This window comes from Malus sylvestris, chromosome 4 (genome assembly GCF_916048215.2).
Source record: "Malus sylvestris chromosome 4, drMalSylv7.2, whole genome shotgun sequence".
NCBI lineage: Eukaryota > Viridiplantae > Streptophyta > Magnoliopsida > Rosales > Rosaceae > Malus > Malus sylvestris.
Genome location: NC_062263.1, coordinates 13,102,252 through 13,122,594, shown reverse-complemented (window position 1 = coordinate 13,122,594; position 20,343 = coordinate 13,102,252). Strand labels below are relative to the sequence as shown.

Here is a 20,343-nt window from a genome sequence, read left to right as displayed (position 1 = left end):
TAGAAGGAGAAGACAAGGCTAAAAATCACGACAACAACCACAACCAAGCCTTTTCAACATTAACATTAAGTTGTGTCGGCTGGCTGTATGAATCATAAAATTTCACTGCGCACCCTTATATAACAAGGTGCAACCGGAAGAGAGCAAAAACCATTCTCAGAAGATTCTTGGGTTTTTCTCAACTACAAATAACTTTTTCAACCAGGAGATGTGAGATCTTAACATACTGTCATTTGCAGGATATCATTCCACTGTATATTGCAACATCATAGTACATCATATACACAGCAATAACATCATCTTACCAATTCAAACTGTAATCGCAATAGATAACATTACTTACCAAACAATTTCATTATACAGAGTACAAAATACAGTAGAAATAAAAAAATCAAACATCATGTCTATTAACTGCACGACTGTAAACTCACCTCCTATAAAACCCTCTATCCTTAAAAGCAGCTCCATCTTTTCGGCTCTTGTTCAGTATCAGAGTCCGTTCCCTTTCCTTCTCTCGCTTCTCCCTTTCCAACCGTTCTTCTCTCAATTCCTCCAATGTCTTCTTCCCACTCTTGTTCTTCTTCTCTTTATCTGCTCCTGACAATTCATCAACTTTGGCACTCTCTTCATTTGCATCCGCACTCAGCCTGTCAAGGTACCAAGGCAACTTAACTCCTTTGCCAGCAACTCCATAACCCAACCTATACTTTTCATCTTCTGCTGTCACAACCCTCGGCTTCGCCTCCTCTTTCTTCATCTTCTTATTTTTCTTAAATTCATCTTTACCCTCACCTCCCTCATTCTCCAACCCCTTAATAGGATAAAAAATCTTAATCCCTTCGAAGAGATTAATATGACCAGGCTTTGATTTCACTGCAGCAGACTTCGACCCCACTGCAGCAGACTTCGATCCCACTGCAGCAGGGTTTGATTCCATTGCAGCAGGCTCCTTCCCTTGGCTCACCGGAGCCAGGCCACGAGCAGTTCGGAGCTGTTCAAGACGAAACTCAGCATCCCGCTTTCGTGACTGTTCACGCTTGAGCTGCTCCTCTTTAGCGGCAGCCTCTTCGTCCTGCCGTACCTTCTCTCTGTTATCGAAGTTGTACACATTCCACCGCTTCTGAGGCAGAATATTCAAACCTCCATGACCTCCCATCACAAATTTTAAACTCAAATTGTACACTCACCTGCATAGAATATGTAAAACCATCATTCGGCCTTTCACAAAAGAAGGGGTTAAATTTTAGGGTTTCAGAGGCCTCTATGCAATTGGGGTCTTCCAAATTAATCATAGGTATGCAAAAGAAAGACGATTTCAACGTAAATTACTGAATTTATTAGAACTGGTGAATTTAAGACAAAATTGGAAAATCCAAATTAAATAGAAATTAGGGTTTTGCTGCAACAAAATACAACTGCTGAATTGTGCAAATCGAAGAAATAGGAATACGATAAGAAAACTTAACATGTATAAATCGAAGCAAAACCAGAGACGATAATAACTTACAGTTTCTACTTCAACCGGGAAAATCCCAGAAGCGCTAATGTTCTCAGGAGCGCCTCCAGCGAGGTTCGGTTGTGCGTTATTTATACTTTTGTTGGAATTACTTTAAGTCTAACGTGGGTTTTTTTTTTTTTTTTTTTTTTTGGGGGGGGGGACTGTGCAATTTTGCCTCAATTTCATTTTATTAACGAGTTTGCCACCGGGCTGATTTCAACCCAAATTTCGCTTACTTTATTTGCTTATTTTACAAGATTGCCACTGGGCTGGATCTGGGCTAGATCTGGGTCTGGGCTTTTTGACCCGGGGAGAGAGGGAAGGGCAACAAAAGGGTTGAGAGGGAGAGGTTCGCAGGGATTTCGGGGAGAGGATTTTCAGGAGGGACATGCGAGTGGGTGTCCTGTGGCTGATGCATCGGTCAGAGGGTTGTTGGGGGAGGAGGAAAGGAGGGGGACAAAGGGACTGACGGATTGGAGAGAGATGGGAGGTACGGGTTTGGATTGAGTGAGAGTGGGATTTAGCTATCAGGACCTATATGGGATTTTCTCCGATTTTAGAGAGAGATGGACAAGGAGAGAGAGACAGAGAGAGGAGAAAAAAGCATGGTTGCGTTCTAGGGTTTGAGAGTTGGTTTCGAGAAAGTGAGGGGGCCGGAGTGGGTGTAAGGCTTGGGCTGGGTTTTTGGAATGGTGCTGGATTAGTTACAGACAGAGAAGGGGAGGAGGGTGTGGAATGTCAACGAGAGGAAGGGAGAGGGAGGTCTGCCAAAAAATGTGGGTTGCAGAGCTACAACAAGGGAGATGGGCGTGGATTGGCAGGGATGGGAAGGGAGGAGGAAGGAGTGTGGAACCCCTGCCACCACCAGGCACCACAGCTGTGTCAAAGGTTTGCGTGTTGAATTTCACATCAACGGCATCTCCCTATAACCTAGGAGCTTGGTTTGGATCGGGCAATTCCGGAGGCCCTGCCATCGAGGTTAGTCTGAAGCGATTCCTATCTTAATGACTTATTGCATGTCAAAATCTGCTTCAAATTTGTGATTTAATATAATTGGGCTTTAGAAAGAAAAAAAATTCATGGTTTTGTCTAATCCAATTGAATGATTAGAAAAATTTTCATTAAATTTCTGGGTTCTTGGGGGGTTCTAAATCGTGATGTTGAGAGAGCTTGGTTGCTTTAATTGCTAATGAAATTTGCTTCTAAACGTGCATAATATGCCTTTTTTATGTTCGTTCTATATTTTCTTTGAGTTCAGATAAATATATATATATATATACATATATATATATACATATATATATATATATATATTGTGATATATTGCTGATGCCAAAATATCATATTTACAAGGACAAAGATAGCAAGGTTCTAAATCAAATTTTTTTCCTGGTTCGGCTGCTGGGTTCACTATCAGTAAAAGGCACATGAAATATGGTATTGATTTGAGAGCCTTTGATTTCTCAGACTGTCTTCATATATTGATTGTCATCTTAATTTAATTGTAGTTAATTTGTCAAAGTTTATTGTTGTTTAGCTTTTTCAAATGGTAGCCTTAGTATTTGCCCAGTATTTTCTGTGAATTCCAAACTTTGCTTATAATTGTAGGTACGTAAAAGCTGCCAATTGGATTTGTTCCCCAGATGATAATGGCATACTAATATAATGGTTGTTCTTTTGCTTTGATGTAGTAGTAAGAAGATTGTTTTGCCCCTTATGTATCCTGCTTCTTTCTATTCCACAAAGTTGCCAAGAAAAAATGTATTTTGTGATCGTTTTCTTTCTTATGGTGATGTGCAGATAAAATCTATCTTTTTTTCTTTGTATCAGCAACCTATTACCCATTCATGATCATGTTCAGTTAAGAAACTTTTGATTTTTCTTCTGTTTAATTTCTCATCTGATAGGTTTGATGCGAAAATTATCTTAACACACAAATTTAACCCTCTTTTGACAATTGTAGTACAAGTATAAGTAGGGATCGTTCTGGACCAGGGATTAGGAAGGCTTGCTAATAACCTCTAAACTGACTCAAAAACATAAAACTAAACTTAAAAACACTTAACAAGACTCACAAGACTCAAAGCCAACTTAAAATACTCAAAACAATTTAAAACAACCAAATAAACTTAAACTAGACACTTGGAATGACTTTGGACGAAAATTGACTTTTACTTAAATCAAAACACTTAAAAACACAAACTAAAACAAATTTGAAACACTTTGAACACAAGAAACTAAAAGGGGGGTTTCGATTTGGATGAAGTTGAAACAAACAAACAAGTATGAAAAACTAGACGGATTGTAAAACGAATGTGAGAAATAAGATGATGGATGAGATAGCTAGAGGCTTTTTCTCCACACATGACATGTATGCAAATAACTCGATTTCCAGTTACTACTTCATTGAATTATGAACGACAATGCTCCAAATTAACCGTGACATCACTAGTTAACTGTCAGATTTTCCTTGTTTTATTGGATTGGATGACATCATTCGACAACCCAAAACATTCTTCTAAAGTTCCTTACATGACATCATAATAGAGATACAATAAAAAATCATTACGTTTAATGAAAATCATAAGCATTGACAAAACACTTGCAACTATGACATCATGTCACTCATGCTAGGAATTGAACTTAACGCGATCGTTTATAAGCGACCTTCACTACATGTGAATATAAGTTTGTAACGATTATGTGAAACTTCCTTATATTCTAGCAACGGATTTATGCATGCCAATTAAGTGTCGACCCTTAATTAACAAATACAAATAAGTTATCAATCAAATAGTTAAGCCAATTGCATTCACGATTCAAGAGTTCATAACTGGAATTTATCAAATTATATTGCACACATAATCATGGCTTTGAAATCACCCTTAGCCAAGAGGGGTTTAGCCACTCATATTTACAACAAAACGAAAGGAAATGAATTTAAACATTACAAACAAAAGAAAGAAAACACCTAAACGCTCTAACGATCCAAGTTGGACAGCAAGCACGTCCAAGCACTTTTCTTCCCTTCCTTTGTTACGGCACAAGGTGTTGGTGAGTGTTTGAAGGTTTGTTTGTATGGAGGAATGGATGTGTTTGGATGAAGGTTGTGTTGAAATGGGAGTGAATGATCTAACCAAGTATGAACTAAATTTATGTTACACACACTTCCTTTTATAGAGGAAGTGCATGGCAATGGAGGGGAACATGGAGTGGTGTAGCAATTGAGTGCAATGATGCAATGTAATGATGCATGAAATCTGAAATGATGGAGGGAACAAGGAATGGTGTAGCAATTGAGTGCAATGATTCAATGTAATGATGTATGAAATCTGAAATGATTGAGGGAACAAGGAATGGTGTAGCAATTGAGTGCAATGATTCAATGTAATGATGCATGAAATCTGAAATGATGGAGGGGACAAGGGTGATTATGCATGGCATGGGTGGAAAGGTGAGTAAGTGGTGAATCAATGAGTGCAAGGAGGTGAAAGGATATTGTGCACATGGTAGACAAAGGAAAGAAAGTGGAATGATGCAACAAATGAGTCAATGGAGGGAACATGGATGATGATGCACAACATAGGAATCCAAAGGGAGTGCAATGGTGGTGCACGACAATGATGGAATGGTGAATGGTGGAGTGACACCCTTGTGTGGCTGAGCTCTTTGTCTTTTTTACATTAATTCTTCTTTCTCTTTAACACATTCCTAGCCTCTTTAGTCTTCAATTTCGTCCATCCACCTTGCTTCATGCATGTGCTATTCATTCCAAGCCCAAAACTGCTCCAAAATGCACCAAAATGCATCTTATTGCTTTATAAGGCCTATGGACCTATAAACACACGAAAATAGCTTAAAATACATAAGTAACTAAGAAATAACAACATAAATGCATGAGAACAAGCTAACTCAGTCGCATAAATATGCTCCTATCAAGGTTCAATATTAATAGAGTCCAATTAACATCCACATTGGAATGATAATTGTGAAATGCAATGACATACTTCTAATTCCATTCTCATTAATTGTCTCAGTAACAATCAAGAATTGAATGACATGTTTCTCATTGTTTGTTTCTGTTACAGATATACAAATGATGATGAAAGCTTTTTGTCACTGGTCTTTGGAGAAACAGAGGCATGCATATGAAAGATGTAATTGCCTAGAACCTTTGTTTCAGTTGAAGCATGTCATCAAAGCGAGTAGTCAATTAACAGTTGCCAATTGATATTAGGTCTTAAATATAATTTTAGCTTTCATTTTTTTTATAAATTAAAACTTTTTTACAGAGTTTTATTTTTATGTAAGATGGGTGAAATATAATTTTTCTTTTTATTTTTGTAATATTACTTTGATTTGCAGATGTGTCATTGCAGCAATACCAGATATATTTTCAATTTAAACAACATCCTATATATTTTCATACTGCATGTCATGTTGGTAACCTCAAACAGATATGTCAAACATTTTTTTATCTAAATTGTTGTAGTGTTTCCATTTTTTGGTGCAGAGCTCCACAATTGGCTATCGTGAATCCTGGTATCTTCATATGCATGCAATGTTCAGGGATCCACAGGAGTATTGGGGTACATATATCAACGTATAATTTTCGGTTATGCAAAAACTTCAAATTCGTTTTATTATTTGTATGGTACTCAATTCCATATTTTATGCGTTATGCTAATGAGCTTCGGTTCTATTTTTTCCTGCATTATTCTGATGATTTGGATGTTTTTGTAGGTGAGATCTGCCACTTTGGATACATGGGTCCCAGAGCAGGTTGCATATATCCAATGTAAGTACCAATGCTGTTTTCCATTTTGGTAGTAAGGTCATATCTCTGTCTAGCAAGGTCACGCTGAGAGTGAGAACACCAAGGGCACAGTCTCTTACCCTCACTGACCCACATTAAAAAAGAGGCACATTATGTTTGCACCCTATTTTCGCCTATCTCTGTAAATTTACGTATTTTTTAGGAAACTTTAACGAAAAGCTCCCGGTACTGTTCATTTTAACAAAAAACCATATTTTTACACTAAAAAGTCAATCCTGGTACTATTCACTTTACCCTTTATTTTGTCCTTATCATTAAAACTCAAAGTTTTCAAGCTATTTTCATTAGTTTTCCTTATTTTTTACCCTTTTTTTTTTTTTGTTAAGCTTTCATCTTGCTGTAAATTTAGGTGTTTTCTCTCTGTGTTGGTCCATCTGCTTATACTTTTCAAATGTTGGTTCATCTTATGCAAATATTGATATGCTTAACAGCCTACTGCATATGTGCAATGGAGCACCACAAATTTCTCTACATTATGGTTGTTAGGACAATGGATTAGGTTGCAGGATAAATTTGTCCTCGATGAAGGCACTCCACCCTATATGTATTCCTTTGCAAGATGGATGATGATCTCATCTTTCAATCTTTCTGGTTTCTCTATTTATAATTTAATTCGCTAGATGTGGATGATGTTTATTAGTTATTTGTTCTTACTTTTCACTTCAGCAGAAACCATACCATAGTCTGCCCATGGTTTCGTATTAGTTGGTAATATGAAAATAGATGTGTTTGAAATAGGTGTAGTTTATCTGTATAATCTTAGATCTTACTTTTTGTAATTTTATGTGGCATGACAGATGATATCTAACCTTTAGTCAATAATAGTAGTGAGACAGTGAGGAAAGGAGGATTTCCAAACTGGTAACTCAGTCTGCCTCTCTATATTATGGAAATGGTAATATGCGATAAATTTTGTGGTTACTCAATGATATTGTTGTTCTTATAAGTGAAATTTTTACTTGGTGTTTGCAATCAAAATGGTGTTTGCCCCAACTCTTGCTGTCAGAATCAACTAACCATTTGAATATGCTTCATACATTTACTTGGCAGTTCTTTTTTAACTAACAATTGCTCTACGTTTATATGCAGAATAACATACTTAAAATTCGGAAAATTTATGATGCTTTTTAGCAGAGTTTCCGTTACGTTATGGTTATTGGAAAAAGTATGCAGATCATGAGGAGGGCACATAGGGTGTAGGGGTTTCGCGCAGCCGGGGGTGGGGGGTCCAGTGAATTGCAGAGCTGCTCAGTTCTTCCTATTTAAGATGAGTTCAATCCCTAGCTTAATTCTTTAAAAACATCTAATTTCATGTTTCCTTTCCATTCTGATTCCGACAGCATGTTTGGGATAGGTTACGGTTGAAATTTTGGTTTAATCTGCAATTAATTATCCGTACAAGCATCAGTTTTGATTACGGTTTCAATTTTTGCTTTAATCTATAATTGATTCTCCATGCAAACATCGGTTTTCGTATTTGAGACACTGTATTAGCGTCATTCAAAGATATTTTAAGACTAGGCCGTCCTCGCTCATGAATTGAAGAAATTTTGGGGTTTGTTTCTTCACTAATTTCGTGTAATTTGAGAATTCAAATGGTTAACTTTTGGAGCTAAAATTTTGGGTGATTTGAGTTGAACATGTAGGAGAGTGCAAATTTTTTCATGCGGAGGTATTCCTCATTTTGGCTTAAGGTACTGAAACAGGAGATGTTTTCTGTTGGAGAAAATATCACAGCGTAGAGGAAAATTAGGTTTTCTTTTGCAATGTGCACCACCAAAATATGTATGACTTATTCATCTTTGTACGGTTGTCTATGTAAAAATATATTGTGACCTCTTTACATTTGTTTCTCTTTCTGCAGTTTTTCACCAAACAAACAGATTATAGGGAACTTTTTTCTTCCAATTTTTTCTTGCTTTTAATGATCATGAGGTTCGTAGATTGAAGGTATAAGAGCATTGCTCTTTCGTAACATATAAAATTACCAAGTCGTGTTACATTTTCCCTTCTATTTTTTTTTCATCAATTTGCTTCTGATTCATGTTTTAACACATATTGAATAATTTCCAAATTAACGGCTGGTTCTTGCAGCCGCGTGAAGAGACTGACTATTCAAGCTTCGCAAGTTAATTCAAGGGCCTTAATCACTATATAAGGTTTCCATTTCTAATGCTAATTACTTGCGCTTCTAACTTTCCACTTATTCAGAAAATTTTACTGATTGCAATTGTTAAATATTATTAGGGTGAAAAAGGGATCATCGATCTGAAATGAGCTTTTTATGGAAGCAATTTACCCACTCATTCACCTCAAATTCTGTTTCGTCGTAGATTGTTCTGGTACTTGCTCTCTCATTTTTTTTTTCATAGTCGCAGCTCCTTAATTCTTCTACTTCTTCATCATACTTTGAACTTCATTCTGTTTTCAGCCTTCAATTCAATGACAAGCTATACGCAAGAAGGTAAGCTAGTTTAGTTTTTTGTCCCTATTCGGAATATCCCCACTTTTGAAATTTTAGGGATTTGATTCATTTTCGTGTTGCATGTTTAACGTTGGTCTGGATGATGATCATTTGAGGATGTACGAACTTCAATGGCTGTGAGTAAGCTTGAATGTGGCCAAATTTGGGTAAGAACCGTGAAACTCCAATTCTAATTTTGTCCTCTTTTGAATATAAGAGCGAAAATTGGTGTATTTATACCCTTTTTGTTGTGAATCATGCTAATTAAGTGTCTTTCGAGGTATTATGGGTATTTTCTCGGAATTAGGGTTCAGGGTTGATGAATTTTGTGTTATTAAACTTGATTGTGCCTTCTTTTCGGTCCTTGCTGTAATTTTCTTATCATAACTCGAATAAAAATTGTATTTGCTTATTTTGTTTTTCCAGTTCAAACGAAAACATAAGTTTTGTTGGTGTTAGTCCAACTGGGTCATTAATTGACACAGAACTATGTCTATTTGTATAAAAGTCATTCAATTGGTGATTTAAGCAGTATATTGCTTATTTTATTTTGTTCGTATATATGTTTGAACATCTGTACAGAAAATAGTTGAGTTTTAGTATGTTTGCTTCATGAGATCTTTCTACATAGTAATCTTTTGTACTCGTCATTTTATTTCTTTTTTATTTTTTGTTTGAGTTCATATGATGTGCTTTTAGGATCCTAGAGGTTTTAAATAAAAGAAAATATTTGACTTCAAGCTTTCTGTATGGATATGGTTTCATCTTCACAGCTGATGTCATGAGCAAGTGCACACAGAGAAGGAAGAGGTAGAAAAAAGGGTAAAGTACAAAAAACTACCCCAACTATTGGTGTCACGACACTCTCATACCTCGTCTTTTAAAATTGACAATGTCATACCTCATCTTACGAATTTATGCTAATGTCAAACCTCCGTTAGTTTTTCTATTAATTTCTCAGTTAAATGTTGACGTGGTTTGATTCTGGACCCATTTTCTATTAAAAATTTAATAAAATATTATTAAAAACTAAAAAAATCATTTAATATTTTTTTAAATATTAAAATAATAAAGAAGGTTATTTAAAAATAAAAAGTAAAAAATAAAAAAAATAAAAAACCAAACAAAACTTCCCCCCGCGCCCACTCTCTTCTCCCCCATCTTCATCCCCATTCCTCTTCTTCCTACCTGCTGCAACCCAGAAAAAAGAAAAGAAAAAAAAAATTGTCCCTTCCCCCCCTCCGGCACGCCCACTCTCTTCTCCCCCATCTTCATCTTATTTCCTCTTCTTCCCCCCATCTGCTGCAACCCAGAAAAAAGAAAAAAAAAAAAACCACAAAACCTATCTTCATCTTCCCTAACCCCCCCTTCCCTGCAACTCATCCCTTTCTTCCCCCATCTTCACATTGTGCTGGTCAAGAGGATGCCATTTAATAGAGGAAGAGATAAGTAAAGCCTCCTTGGGGTCACACTTCCCATTAGCCTCGAGATAAATGTTTTCAATTCTTGTAATACCCCCCTTAGTTTTTTGTTTAAATGACATTATTTATCTTTTACGAACATTTTTTCTTTGAAAAACAAAATATCCGCCATCATCTACCATTGCCATTCCTAACACCACAATCACCACTACAACTGTAACCATCACCACCGCTCCTACTACTATTCAAAGACTGATAGGAGCATATTTATGCGACTTAGTTAGCTTGTTTTCTTGCATTTTCATATCTAGTTTGTGCTTATTATAGTGTTTTAAGCTATTTTCGTGTGTTTGTAGATCCAAATGACGAAGTTGGCAAGAAAGTGGATTTTGGAGCATTTTAGAGCAGTTTTGGGCCAAGAATGGATAGAACATGCATGGAGCAAGGTGGATGGATGTTTTTGAAGTTCAAGAGACTAGGAATGTGCTAAAAAGATGAAGAAAATAAATTCAAGGCAAAGAAGATAAGGAATCAGCTCAAAAGAAGGAAACATTATCCAAAACCTTATCCAACCTTATCTTATCCAAATTAACCTTATCTTATCTTATCCTATCCTAATCTTATAATACCTTAAATCCAGCTGCAAGGGGACCTAAATACCTAATTTCTAGAAGTCTTGTCCCTATCCTACAAAGGTGGTGCCTCATTCCTTTCTAGAAGACCTTGTGTTCTTTCTAGAAACCTGCCACAACATGTTCCTTCTAGAACCCTATTTTGGTGCTGCACCTTATATCCTTATTCCTGATGGTTTTTTATGTGTAATCATTTTTCCCCTTGGTTTATGCCAAACCCTAACCTTTTTCTTTATGGATTTGAAGTGCTAAAATCCTTCTCCTATGCTACCTTTGTGCCGTGCGTTGTAGACTATAAATGCATCATTATGTTGTAGAAATCAGACCACCACCCCTATATTCATTCTACACCACAATTCACGCCAATTTCCCAGAGATTCATCAAGTAACGCAACAAGGAAGGAAGAAAGAGCTTTGTGCCGTGGCTTGCAATCTAAGGAGGGTTCGAATTTTCTATTGGAGTTGCTAGGACGTCCTTGGTTCTAAAGACATGTGGAACTAATTTCTTTTTAGTTAGAGGTGAATTCGAAGCCATGATTATATGCTTTATAAGAATTGATTACATCCAGTTATTGTTTCTTGAGTCTTGAATGTGATTTGCTTATCTGAGTTATTAAAACTTGTTTATGTATGTTGGTTGAGGATGCATACTTAGTTTGCATGCATGAACTTGATGCTAGAGTATAAGGGAGTTTCACCTAATCGTTATGAACTTATATTCACAAGTAGTGGAAGTCACTAGTCATGATTGTGTTAAGTAAATCCTTGGTAGGAGTATCATGCTTTTCATAGTTACGAATGCCTCGCCAATGCTTATGGTTTTCAAAGAGCTTAATGACCTTTGATATGTTTTCTATCATGCTTTTCATAGTTAGGCGACTTGAGAAGGATAATTTGGTTGTGATGCGTATCCCGTCCAATTCAATGAAATAAGGAAAATCTGATGGTTAATTTGTGCTATCACGGCTAACTTGGGATGTTGTCATTCATGGTTTAAAGGAATAATAACTGGAAATTGGTTTGTTTGCATGTCATGTGTGAAGAAGGATCCTCTAACTAACCTATTTCACCATTCAATTCACCTGATTTTGTACCTAGTTTGCTTTAGTTTTGCAATCTGTTTAGTTTAGTTAAATTTCGTCCAAATTAATTCCCCTTTTAATTAAGTGTCTTAGATTAGTTAGAAAAGTGTTTAAATTTGTCCAATTTAGTGTTTTGAGTCTTACTAGTCTTAAATTCGTCCAAATAGCTCCCTAGAGAGTCTTTTTAACTTAGTTTTGCTGTTTTGAGTGTTTTAAGTCAGTTTTAAGTCTATAGAGTCTAATTTAGTGTTTTTGATTCTTATTTGTGTTGATTAGTATCCCTAGTTAATCCCTGGTCTAGAACGATCCCTACTTGCTTAATACTACAATTACATGTTTAATAGGGTTTAATTTGTATGTTAAGTTAATTTTCACATCAAGGGCGGACTGACTTATAGGGGCAAAGGGGGTCAGCTGACCCTTCGAACTCTTGTCAATCTTCATGGATGACTTGGGTGTTGCCCCTTTGAAAGTTTGAATTGCCCTTCATATATGCCCTCCAACTAGTTGATAAAATGCGTTGGAGAGGTGTTGCCCTTTTATAGTCTAGTCCTGATATTATTTACCCCTGGCTTGTTTGTTGGTTGTGATTACAGTTGTAGGAAGATAAAAAAAGAACCAAGTAAAAAACTATCCAAATTGCAAAAAGTCAATGAAATGGTAAGCTGAGAGAAAGAATAAAACATCATCATTCTTGGACAAACATATGAATGAGATGCAATGATATCAATCAATTTGTTAGTGTGTTCAAGATAAGTGTGTTCCTTTGTTAAGCATTCATATGGGAGCAGCCTTGAAATATGTTAGTTTCTCACGCAAATGAGGCATGAACAAGTGTGTAGTATGTCTGTGCAAATGACTTTTGACCTACTAAGACTCAATGAAATGACAATATGCATGCTATTCTGTTAAAAAAGTTTTGCGTGCTATCCCCTGAATAATATTTCATGGATCCGCCACAGCTACTATTGTTACCTTTGCACCCCAACCACCACACCCCACTATTGCTACCACCACCATACCAACACCATTACCGCTACCATTACCACCACTTTTTACATTAAAATTTATTGAACACCTTTATACTGCTTTTTATACTCAAACACTTCTAAAAGTACAGTTTACCAAATGCTTATTTGCTTTATTTCACAACTAATTATTCTTAAAAGGGTTTTTATCACAAATGGTCCCTGAGATTGATCAAACTCATCATTTTGGTCCCTTACCTTCAAAATCAATCAATGTCATCCCTGACATTCACTACCCCACTTCAATTTGGTCATTCCGTTAAGATTCCGTCAACTATTCTGTTAGTTTTTATGTGGGACCCACACATCGAATGAAATGGTGACACGTGGATTACCCAAAGTAAGGGCTTTTATTGCAAATGTTCCTTGATATTGATCAAACTCCTCATTTTGATCCATTAGTTTCAAAAATAGATAAATTTGGTCCCTGACTTTCACTACTGCACATCAATTTAGTTATTCCGTTAAAAATTCATCAATATTTTTTGTTTGTGATGTGGTCCCACTAACCCAATCATATGGCTCCATTGGATTAACCATATAAGAACTATTTCGTTTAAGAGTGAACCAACAGGCGAGTATTCTGCGCTGACATTTTTCTCACATCCGAAAACCCCAATTGGAAAAAATTCAATCTAAATTTGATAAAATCGAATACAAATACAATACAAATTTAATACAATTATAACCAACTAGAGAGAATGAGGAGCGAGTTCAGGAGGCCAAATACTTTAGTGGTGTCATGGTGCCTTAGTTTTTGGTTTTTAGTTTCTTATTTTACTTTTAGTTTTAAATCTTAAAAAAATAGTTTCTTATAGTTTATCTACATGTCACCATAATATTGGATTAGTGGAACAAAAAATATTAACGAAACTTTAATGAAAGGATTAAATTGACATGCGGTATTAAAAGGGAGGGACCAAATTTATCGATTTTTGAAACTCAAGGACTAAAATGAGGAGTTGGATCAATGTCAATGACCATTTGCTATAAAAACCCTTATTTTGTGTAAGTCACGCGTCACCATTTCATTGGATTTGTGGGTCCCACATACAAACTAATAGAATAGTAGACAAAATTTTAACAGAATGACCAAATTGATGTGTGATAATAAATGTCAACATTAATTTTGAAAGTGAGAGACCAAAATGATGAGTTTGATCAATCTCAATGACCATTTGTGATAAAAACTCTTCTTAAAACACAGGAGAACATCCCATTCCTCACTCCAACCTTTAAAGTGGTACAAAACATTCAATTACTTTGACAAGATAACCATATCAAGAATCAACATGAACCTTCACGAATTCAGTAATTGATGATTTCGTTTATAGTGACGCACAATAAAATGTGAATCTATAACACAATATACCTTACAGGTTAAACAAGAATCAGATGGTTACATGAACGTACGAACCACATTATATGCTTGCAATGCCCAGCCAGCGTCTCTGCTCAGTTAGAACCGGTACAATGCGCTTACATTGCAAAACTCACAACCATCCATATCAGTAGGGTTCTGCATGTAAGAAGTTGTGCTACTCGTTGAAGTTGAGACGTTTACCTTGCAGTAAGTGCAAGGTTCTCTATTGTAGATAATACTGGCATGCGGGAAAATAGTGTTGTGACCGAAGTAGACTACTGAATGGGTGTGGGGAAGAATCTCGCCCCAATTAGAATGTCGACTCTCTCATTACTGCCGCCCAAGTTTTAGAAGTAGTAGCCCTTCAGAAAATGAAGTCGCTAAGCTGAATACATTATCCTTTCTGGGAATTTTTACTGATTATATATGCACTCTCTTCCACATTAGCATTCATGCAGTTCATCCTATGCCTGTAGAATTAACAAAGCCATTACAAAACCTGATACCGAGAGGCAGGGCTGAAGGTAACACTACTGATATGCTTACCAAGCAAAGTGATCTTCGCAGCAAATAGATCCCCATATGATCGAAAGCCCAGTGCCTTTCCTGCAATACACGTGCACATACACTGGTCGATAATTTTATTACAGAACAATACAAAAGAAATATACGCATCACAATCTTCTAGGATCGTTTTGTTTCATCTCTTAATTTTCTTGACATAGAAACTCATTCACTAGATTTGAGTGGGTTAAGATGTCAACTCAAAGATCATATGAGATTTAACCCCCACAGCCACCACTTAAAAATTGACAAGTTCAAACAAAGCAAAAGGAACAGAAGTCGTCCATAATTCTGAGATGAATAAGTAACAATTTTATTCATACTATATATTTACATACCAAGTTGCAGTATACATATCGTAGAATTTATCAAAAGCTTTATCGAAACAGTACTGGCATGTCAAAGGATCCTTGACATCAGTCACCTTGCATGTCGATTTACAGCATTTCACCTACACAAATCAAATCAAAGCTATTAAGCATCCTTGGAAATACCCACTAAACGATAGGAGCCAAAGGTTCTTTCATGTGACAAGATTTATGGTCTCCATTTAATATATATATATATATCATGAATCATGATTTCAATCTTGAGTTGCATTGTGGCTCTACCTTTTCACACCCAACAAGGAAGAAAAATTCAATAAGTAAATAAATGATATCCAATGCTACTTTTGTGAGCAGTGAAGGATGTTATTTCCACATTTGAGCCCTACACTTGTATTAGTGTTTGTGATAACTATGAATCATGAGAGAGACCAGACGGTTAAAAAAGGGTTGTGCGATCCACACACTTATTTTTACCTTTCACGTACCTCTTTCAATTTTTGTCCGTTGGATCAAATGAATAGAAGAAGGTCAAATGACAAAGTAACGGGGTGTGTGTGGGAGGTACAAAGAGGTGTGTGAATAGCAGTACTCTAAAAAATAGCCGAAGGAAAAGCTTTATTAGAATTGCTAGATTCTAAATATTTAGCATCTACTGACTTTAGTAACCAAAGCTGAGTCCATTTCTGCACTAAGATAAACTGAAACAAAGAGATGTTAGAAAAACTTGAACCCTGTCAACCTGAACTATACCACAGGTTCATACTGGTACAACGTCTCTTTATTTCTATAAATCTTAGGAAAACAGTGAGGCAGAGTAAGTACCCACCAGACGAGAGAGTTTATGAGAATAATATTGTCGATGGGATGAATGTAAGTGTATATGATCATTCAAATGACTTGCACTGTAAATTCGGACTATCAGTCCCAATGATCTGGGAGCTGGCATATGAAATTTAAACTAGAATTAATATGCTCACTGATAACATATCAAGATTAATCAGCAGGCCATCCATGAACAACAGTATTGATGCACTGTTTACTATTTTTTTAACTATAATGAGATGTTCTTTTTTCCAAGCATGATAACTCATCTTCTGACTTCAACTAAGCCTCATCAAACTTGTATTGGAAAACATAACAAAATAGAAACCAATGAATAGTAGAGAAGCTAATTTTTCAAACCAAATAGTGGTAGAGAAATTATTAACTGTGCCCTGCAAATTTCGACAGAAAAAAAAATTCAAATACCATCTCCAACCACAATTCACAAAAGCCATTTTCCAGGAAAATAGGTTAATCAAAATAATGTACTAATATTTATTAGTGACTAATTAGAAAATTGCAGCTGTAACATTCTGGTTAACTCAAAAGCAAGAAGTCAAAATTTCACAAAGGAAAATGCTAGCTGTTAAGAAATGTAGAAATTATTCAACCATGACACGACCTTATATCATTCCATAAGTCAACTCAATGTCATTCCATAAAGTGGAATTACAATGCTTACTTGTCACAGAGGGTAATGATACAATGAAGGCATGTGGCCAATCTTGCAATTTTTTTGTTTTTTTTTGGTTAATGAATAATTTGTCCGATCCTAAGATCTAATTTGAATGGACGATTCAATTATTTAAAAAGAAATTCCAAACCTTTTGTACAATGCAAGGTCTGGGGGTATTGAATTCGCTTTGCTGTGGCCCAATGTCACCTGGAAAAATAAATAAATTTTGACGAGTTGTACCATCTATGTTCCCCATCTTTTTCCTACATTACAAAGGCTAATTAAGGAAACAAAAAGGAGGGTCTTTAAAATTAAATATAATAAAAAAGAATAGAAGCGAACCTCATTACTTGTCATCACCAAACAATCTTCCGCAAGATGTCCAGGCCTTCCACATTTCCAACTACACAAACAAGTTCATAATCACTTATGAATAAAGAGCTAATACGATCAGAATGTATTGTATTATATTGGAGTAAGAGCACTTATGAAGAGAAATGAATTGCAAAGAAAAATATATCAGTGGTTGCCTCTCTCTGGTGCATGGCCTCAACTTTACTGTCACTTTTTACACTAGAGAAACTTAGACGGAAAAAATATGTTTGACAAAATATATACCACTCATAAGTAGAAAAAATGGAACTCTTTTTGGAACAGCGATGGTGTTCGTAATCCCAAGTGTCCTCCCCAAAATCATGCATCGGCAAGGTACATATGGGTCCAGATGAGACATCTGGCCTTTGATTGCTCAATGGCTCCTAAGAAAATTATATGCGGGATTACTTCAGACAAATCAAAGCAATAATTTAATTAAACACCACAAAACACTGGTAACGCTAAATACCTTAACAACATTAAAAGCATGCAATAGATCAGCTTTGCACTCGATGCTGCATATGTCATCATCGGTCTATCAAAGCAAAAAAAACACTAGTCAGAGTCTAGAGATATGGAGGGGTGAAATGGAGACTTAAGTGAGTGGAAGTTAAAATTTTTGATAATGCAGCTTACATAACATCAAAACATAGCTCATCGCATATATATTCTCCATATTTACCACACATTACACAAACAGGTTCTCCTGGATGAGGGAAACACTGTTCAATTCTGCTCTTTACATGATCAGACTCATTTAAGTGACCCGGTGGTAGCATAGCAAGAGAAAACATCATTAACAAGGACAAATGATTTAATGCCTGGTAGTTAGCCACCTTAAGTTACAAGGAAAGAATTAAATGCGTATTTCTTTGTACAGAATAACTGACCAGAATTTGGAAGATCCTGCTTTTCTTCACATTCTGAAGACGTACTTTCATCACCTATAGTTTTCAAATTACCATGTATTGGCTGAAAAATATTAAAATCATAGAAACTGATAAACTCCTACTAGTAGCAAGCAAAGCCATTGACTACAATCAGAAAATGAGGATTGACAAGCAGAAAACAGAAAAGTTGCCAAAGCTTCATGGTCGCCACATAAGTACCCTCAGCAGTTAAGTTGTTTCAGCAGTAAACAGTATCTAAAATCTATAAAGTGAGACATGTTATCGGGGTGTGTTATTGGTCAAACGGTGAACTAACCAGTACAATTTACCAGTCAAAACACGACGTTTCAAAATTTTTATATGCATCTACTTTTTAATCCATTAACCTTTGCCGATCAACTTAAATGAAGAACACCTTTAATCAATAACATCCAACCCTATGGAGAATACTGACCAGCGATCACCTATTAACCCTTTTTTGTTATTTTGGTTCCAACAAGTTAGGAAATTACCCTCCCTTGAACTAGTAAACCAAAACTGAACTCTAAACAAAATTTCAGGTCCAAAATAGCACTTTACAATAATTTACTTAGCAAACATTTAAATTTCAAGTGAGTGTTGCATATTAATCAAATTCCGACACCGCTAACGTCTAGAAAACAGCACAAACCCAAGAGAAAAGCTCAGTTACTTTCATACTGCACCAAACCTAAACACGAATTCGAAGTTCCCGGCTTTCCCTGCCACAACAAGAAACCAAACCAAACCTCTATAAATTAACAGCAACAATTTCAATTACCAAAACATCACAAGTTAATTCCTCGTAATCCTGCGAAGTACAAACTTCTGTTCTGTTCATAAATATCAACAACAACAACAACAACAAAGCCTTTTCCCACTAAATGGGGTCGGCTATATGAATCCTAGAACGCCATTGCACTCGGTTTTGTGTCATGTCCTCCGTTAGATCCAAGTACTCTAAGCCTTTTCTTAGGGTCTCTTCCAAAGTTTTCCTAGGTCTTTCTCTTCCCCTTCGGCCCTGAACCTCTGTTCCGTAGTCACATCTTCGAACCGGAGCGTCAGTAGGCCTTCTTTGCACATGTCCAAACCACCGTAACCGATTTTTTCTCATCTTTCCTTCAATTTCGGCTACTCCTACTTTATCTCGGATATCTTCATTCTTAATCTTATCCTATCTCGTGTGCCCACACATCCAACGAAGCATCCTCATCTCCGCTACACCCATTTTGTGTACATGTTGATGCTTCACCGCCCAACATACTGTGCCATACAGCATCGCCGGCCTTATTGCCGTCCTATAAAATTTTCCCTTGAGCTTCAGTGGCATACGACGGTCACACAACACGCCGGATGCACTCTTCCACTTCATCCATCCAGCTTGTATTCTATGATTGAGGTCTCCATCTAATTCTCCGTTCTTTTGCAAGGTAGATCCTAGGTAGCGAAAACAGTCGCTCTTTGGTATTTCCTGATCTCCGATCCTCACCCCTAACTCATTTTGGCCTCCATTTGCACTGAACTTGCACTCCATATATTCTGTCTTTGATCGGCTTAGGCGAATACCTTTAGATTCCAACACTTCTGTCCAAGGTTAAGCTTCGCATTTACCCCTTCCTGAGTTTCATCTATCAACACTATATCGTTTGCGAAAAGCATACACCAAGGAATATCATCTTGAATATGTCCTGTTAACTCATCCATTACCAATGCAAAAAGGTAAGGACTTAAGGATTGTTGATGCACAAAATCAGTGAGGACTTTGGTACAACAGAAAGTATTAAGTTTGTGATCTTTGCTAGATTGCTCTGGTCATTAGTGTGGATAAGTATGTAAATGGATAGAGACAGGAAAGCAAACACAAGATGTACGTGGTTCACCCAGATTGGCTACGTCCACGGAGTAGAGGAGTTCTCATTAATTGTGAAGGGTTTACACAAGTACATAGGTTCAAGCTCTCCTTTAGTGATTACAAGTGAATGATTTAGTATAAATGACATTAGGAAATATTGTGAGAGAATGATCTCCTTTTATAGAAGAGAGTCTCTAGCCTTGTTCTGACATTGACACGTATCGTGTTGTGATTGGCTTCCGATGTTGGCACGTGTCGCGCTATGATTGGTTTCTGATGTCAACACGTGTCGCTCTGTGATTGGCCTCCTGGTTGGAGGGAAACTTTTCTAGGTCTTTGATGGTGTAACGTTGACCGGTGCTCGGTAGTTTCGGTATTGGTCAAGTATGGTACAAACAGTGCTCCCCTAAGTTCCCAAGTGAAGGAAGCTCCTCGGTTGGGGACTTACAAGATCCAAGCCGTTAAGTAATCACGAAACTTCTAAGTATCGAA

The 20,343-nt window shown here is 36.5% G+C and overlaps 2 protein-coding genes and 1 long non-coding RNA gene across 3 annotated transcripts; 1 reads left to right on the top strand and 2 right to left on the bottom strand.

Moving 5' to 3' along the window:
• Positions 1–211: 211 nt before the first annotated feature.
• On the bottom strand, positions 212–1,657 carry LOC126617683 (uncharacterized). The gene is made up of 2 exons (XM_050285731.1): positions 1,508–1,657; positions 212–1,187 (listed from the first exon to the last, which is right to left on the bottom strand). The coding sequence occupies exon 2, from the start codon at positions 1,154–1,156 to the stop codon at positions 428–430; it is 729 nt and encodes a 242-aa protein (XP_050141688.1). The 5' UTR covers positions 1,157–1,187; positions 1,508–1,657; the 3' UTR covers positions 212–427.
• Positions 1,658–7,589: 5,932 nt separating this feature from the next.
• Positions 7,590–8,816, top strand: LOC126617687 (uncharacterized). The gene is made up of 3 exons (XR_007621474.1): positions 7,590–8,494; positions 8,583–8,677; positions 8,767–8,816. It is a non-coding gene; the product is annotated as an uncharacterized LOC126617687 (long non-coding RNA).
• A 5,903-nt stretch (positions 8,817–14,719) lies between these two features.
• Positions 14,720–18,840, bottom strand: LOC126618127 (uncharacterized). Its single transcript, XM_050286221.1, has 12 exons — positions 18,781–18,840; positions 18,673–18,721; positions 17,988–18,035; positions 17,733–17,863; positions 17,561–17,626; positions 17,335–17,474; positions 17,059–17,119; positions 16,865–16,923; positions 16,045–16,120; positions 15,228–15,340; positions 14,872–14,931; positions 14,720–14,795 (listed from the first exon to the last, which is right to left on the bottom strand). The coding sequence occupies exons 1-12, from the start codon at positions 18,838–18,840 to the stop codon at positions 14,720–14,722; spliced, it is 939 nt and encodes a 312-aa protein (XP_050142178.1).
• Between the last annotated feature and the right edge of the window lie 1,503 nt (positions 18,841–20,343).

What these genes read in the sequence shown, in the direction of transcription:
- LOC126617683 (XM_050285731.1), bottom strand. Translation starts at nt 1,156, where the DNA reads ATGGGAGGTCATGGAGGTTTGAATATTCTGCCTCAGAAGCGGTGGAAT.
- LOC126618127 (XM_050286221.1), bottom strand. Translation starts at nt 18,840, where the DNA reads ATGAACAGAACAGAAGTTTGTACTTCGCAGGATTACGAGGAATTAACT. An exon ending in ATGCTTTTAATGTTGTTAAG is followed by an intron (nt 17,475 to 17,560) that starts GTATTTAGCGTT and finishes TAATTTTCTTAG; the next exon opens with GAGCCATTGAGCAATCAAAG. An exon ending in TGGTGATGACAAGTAATGAG is followed by an intron (nt 16,924 to 17,058) that starts GTTCGCTTCTAT and finishes TTATTTTTCCAG; the next exon opens with GTGACATTGGGCCACAGCAA.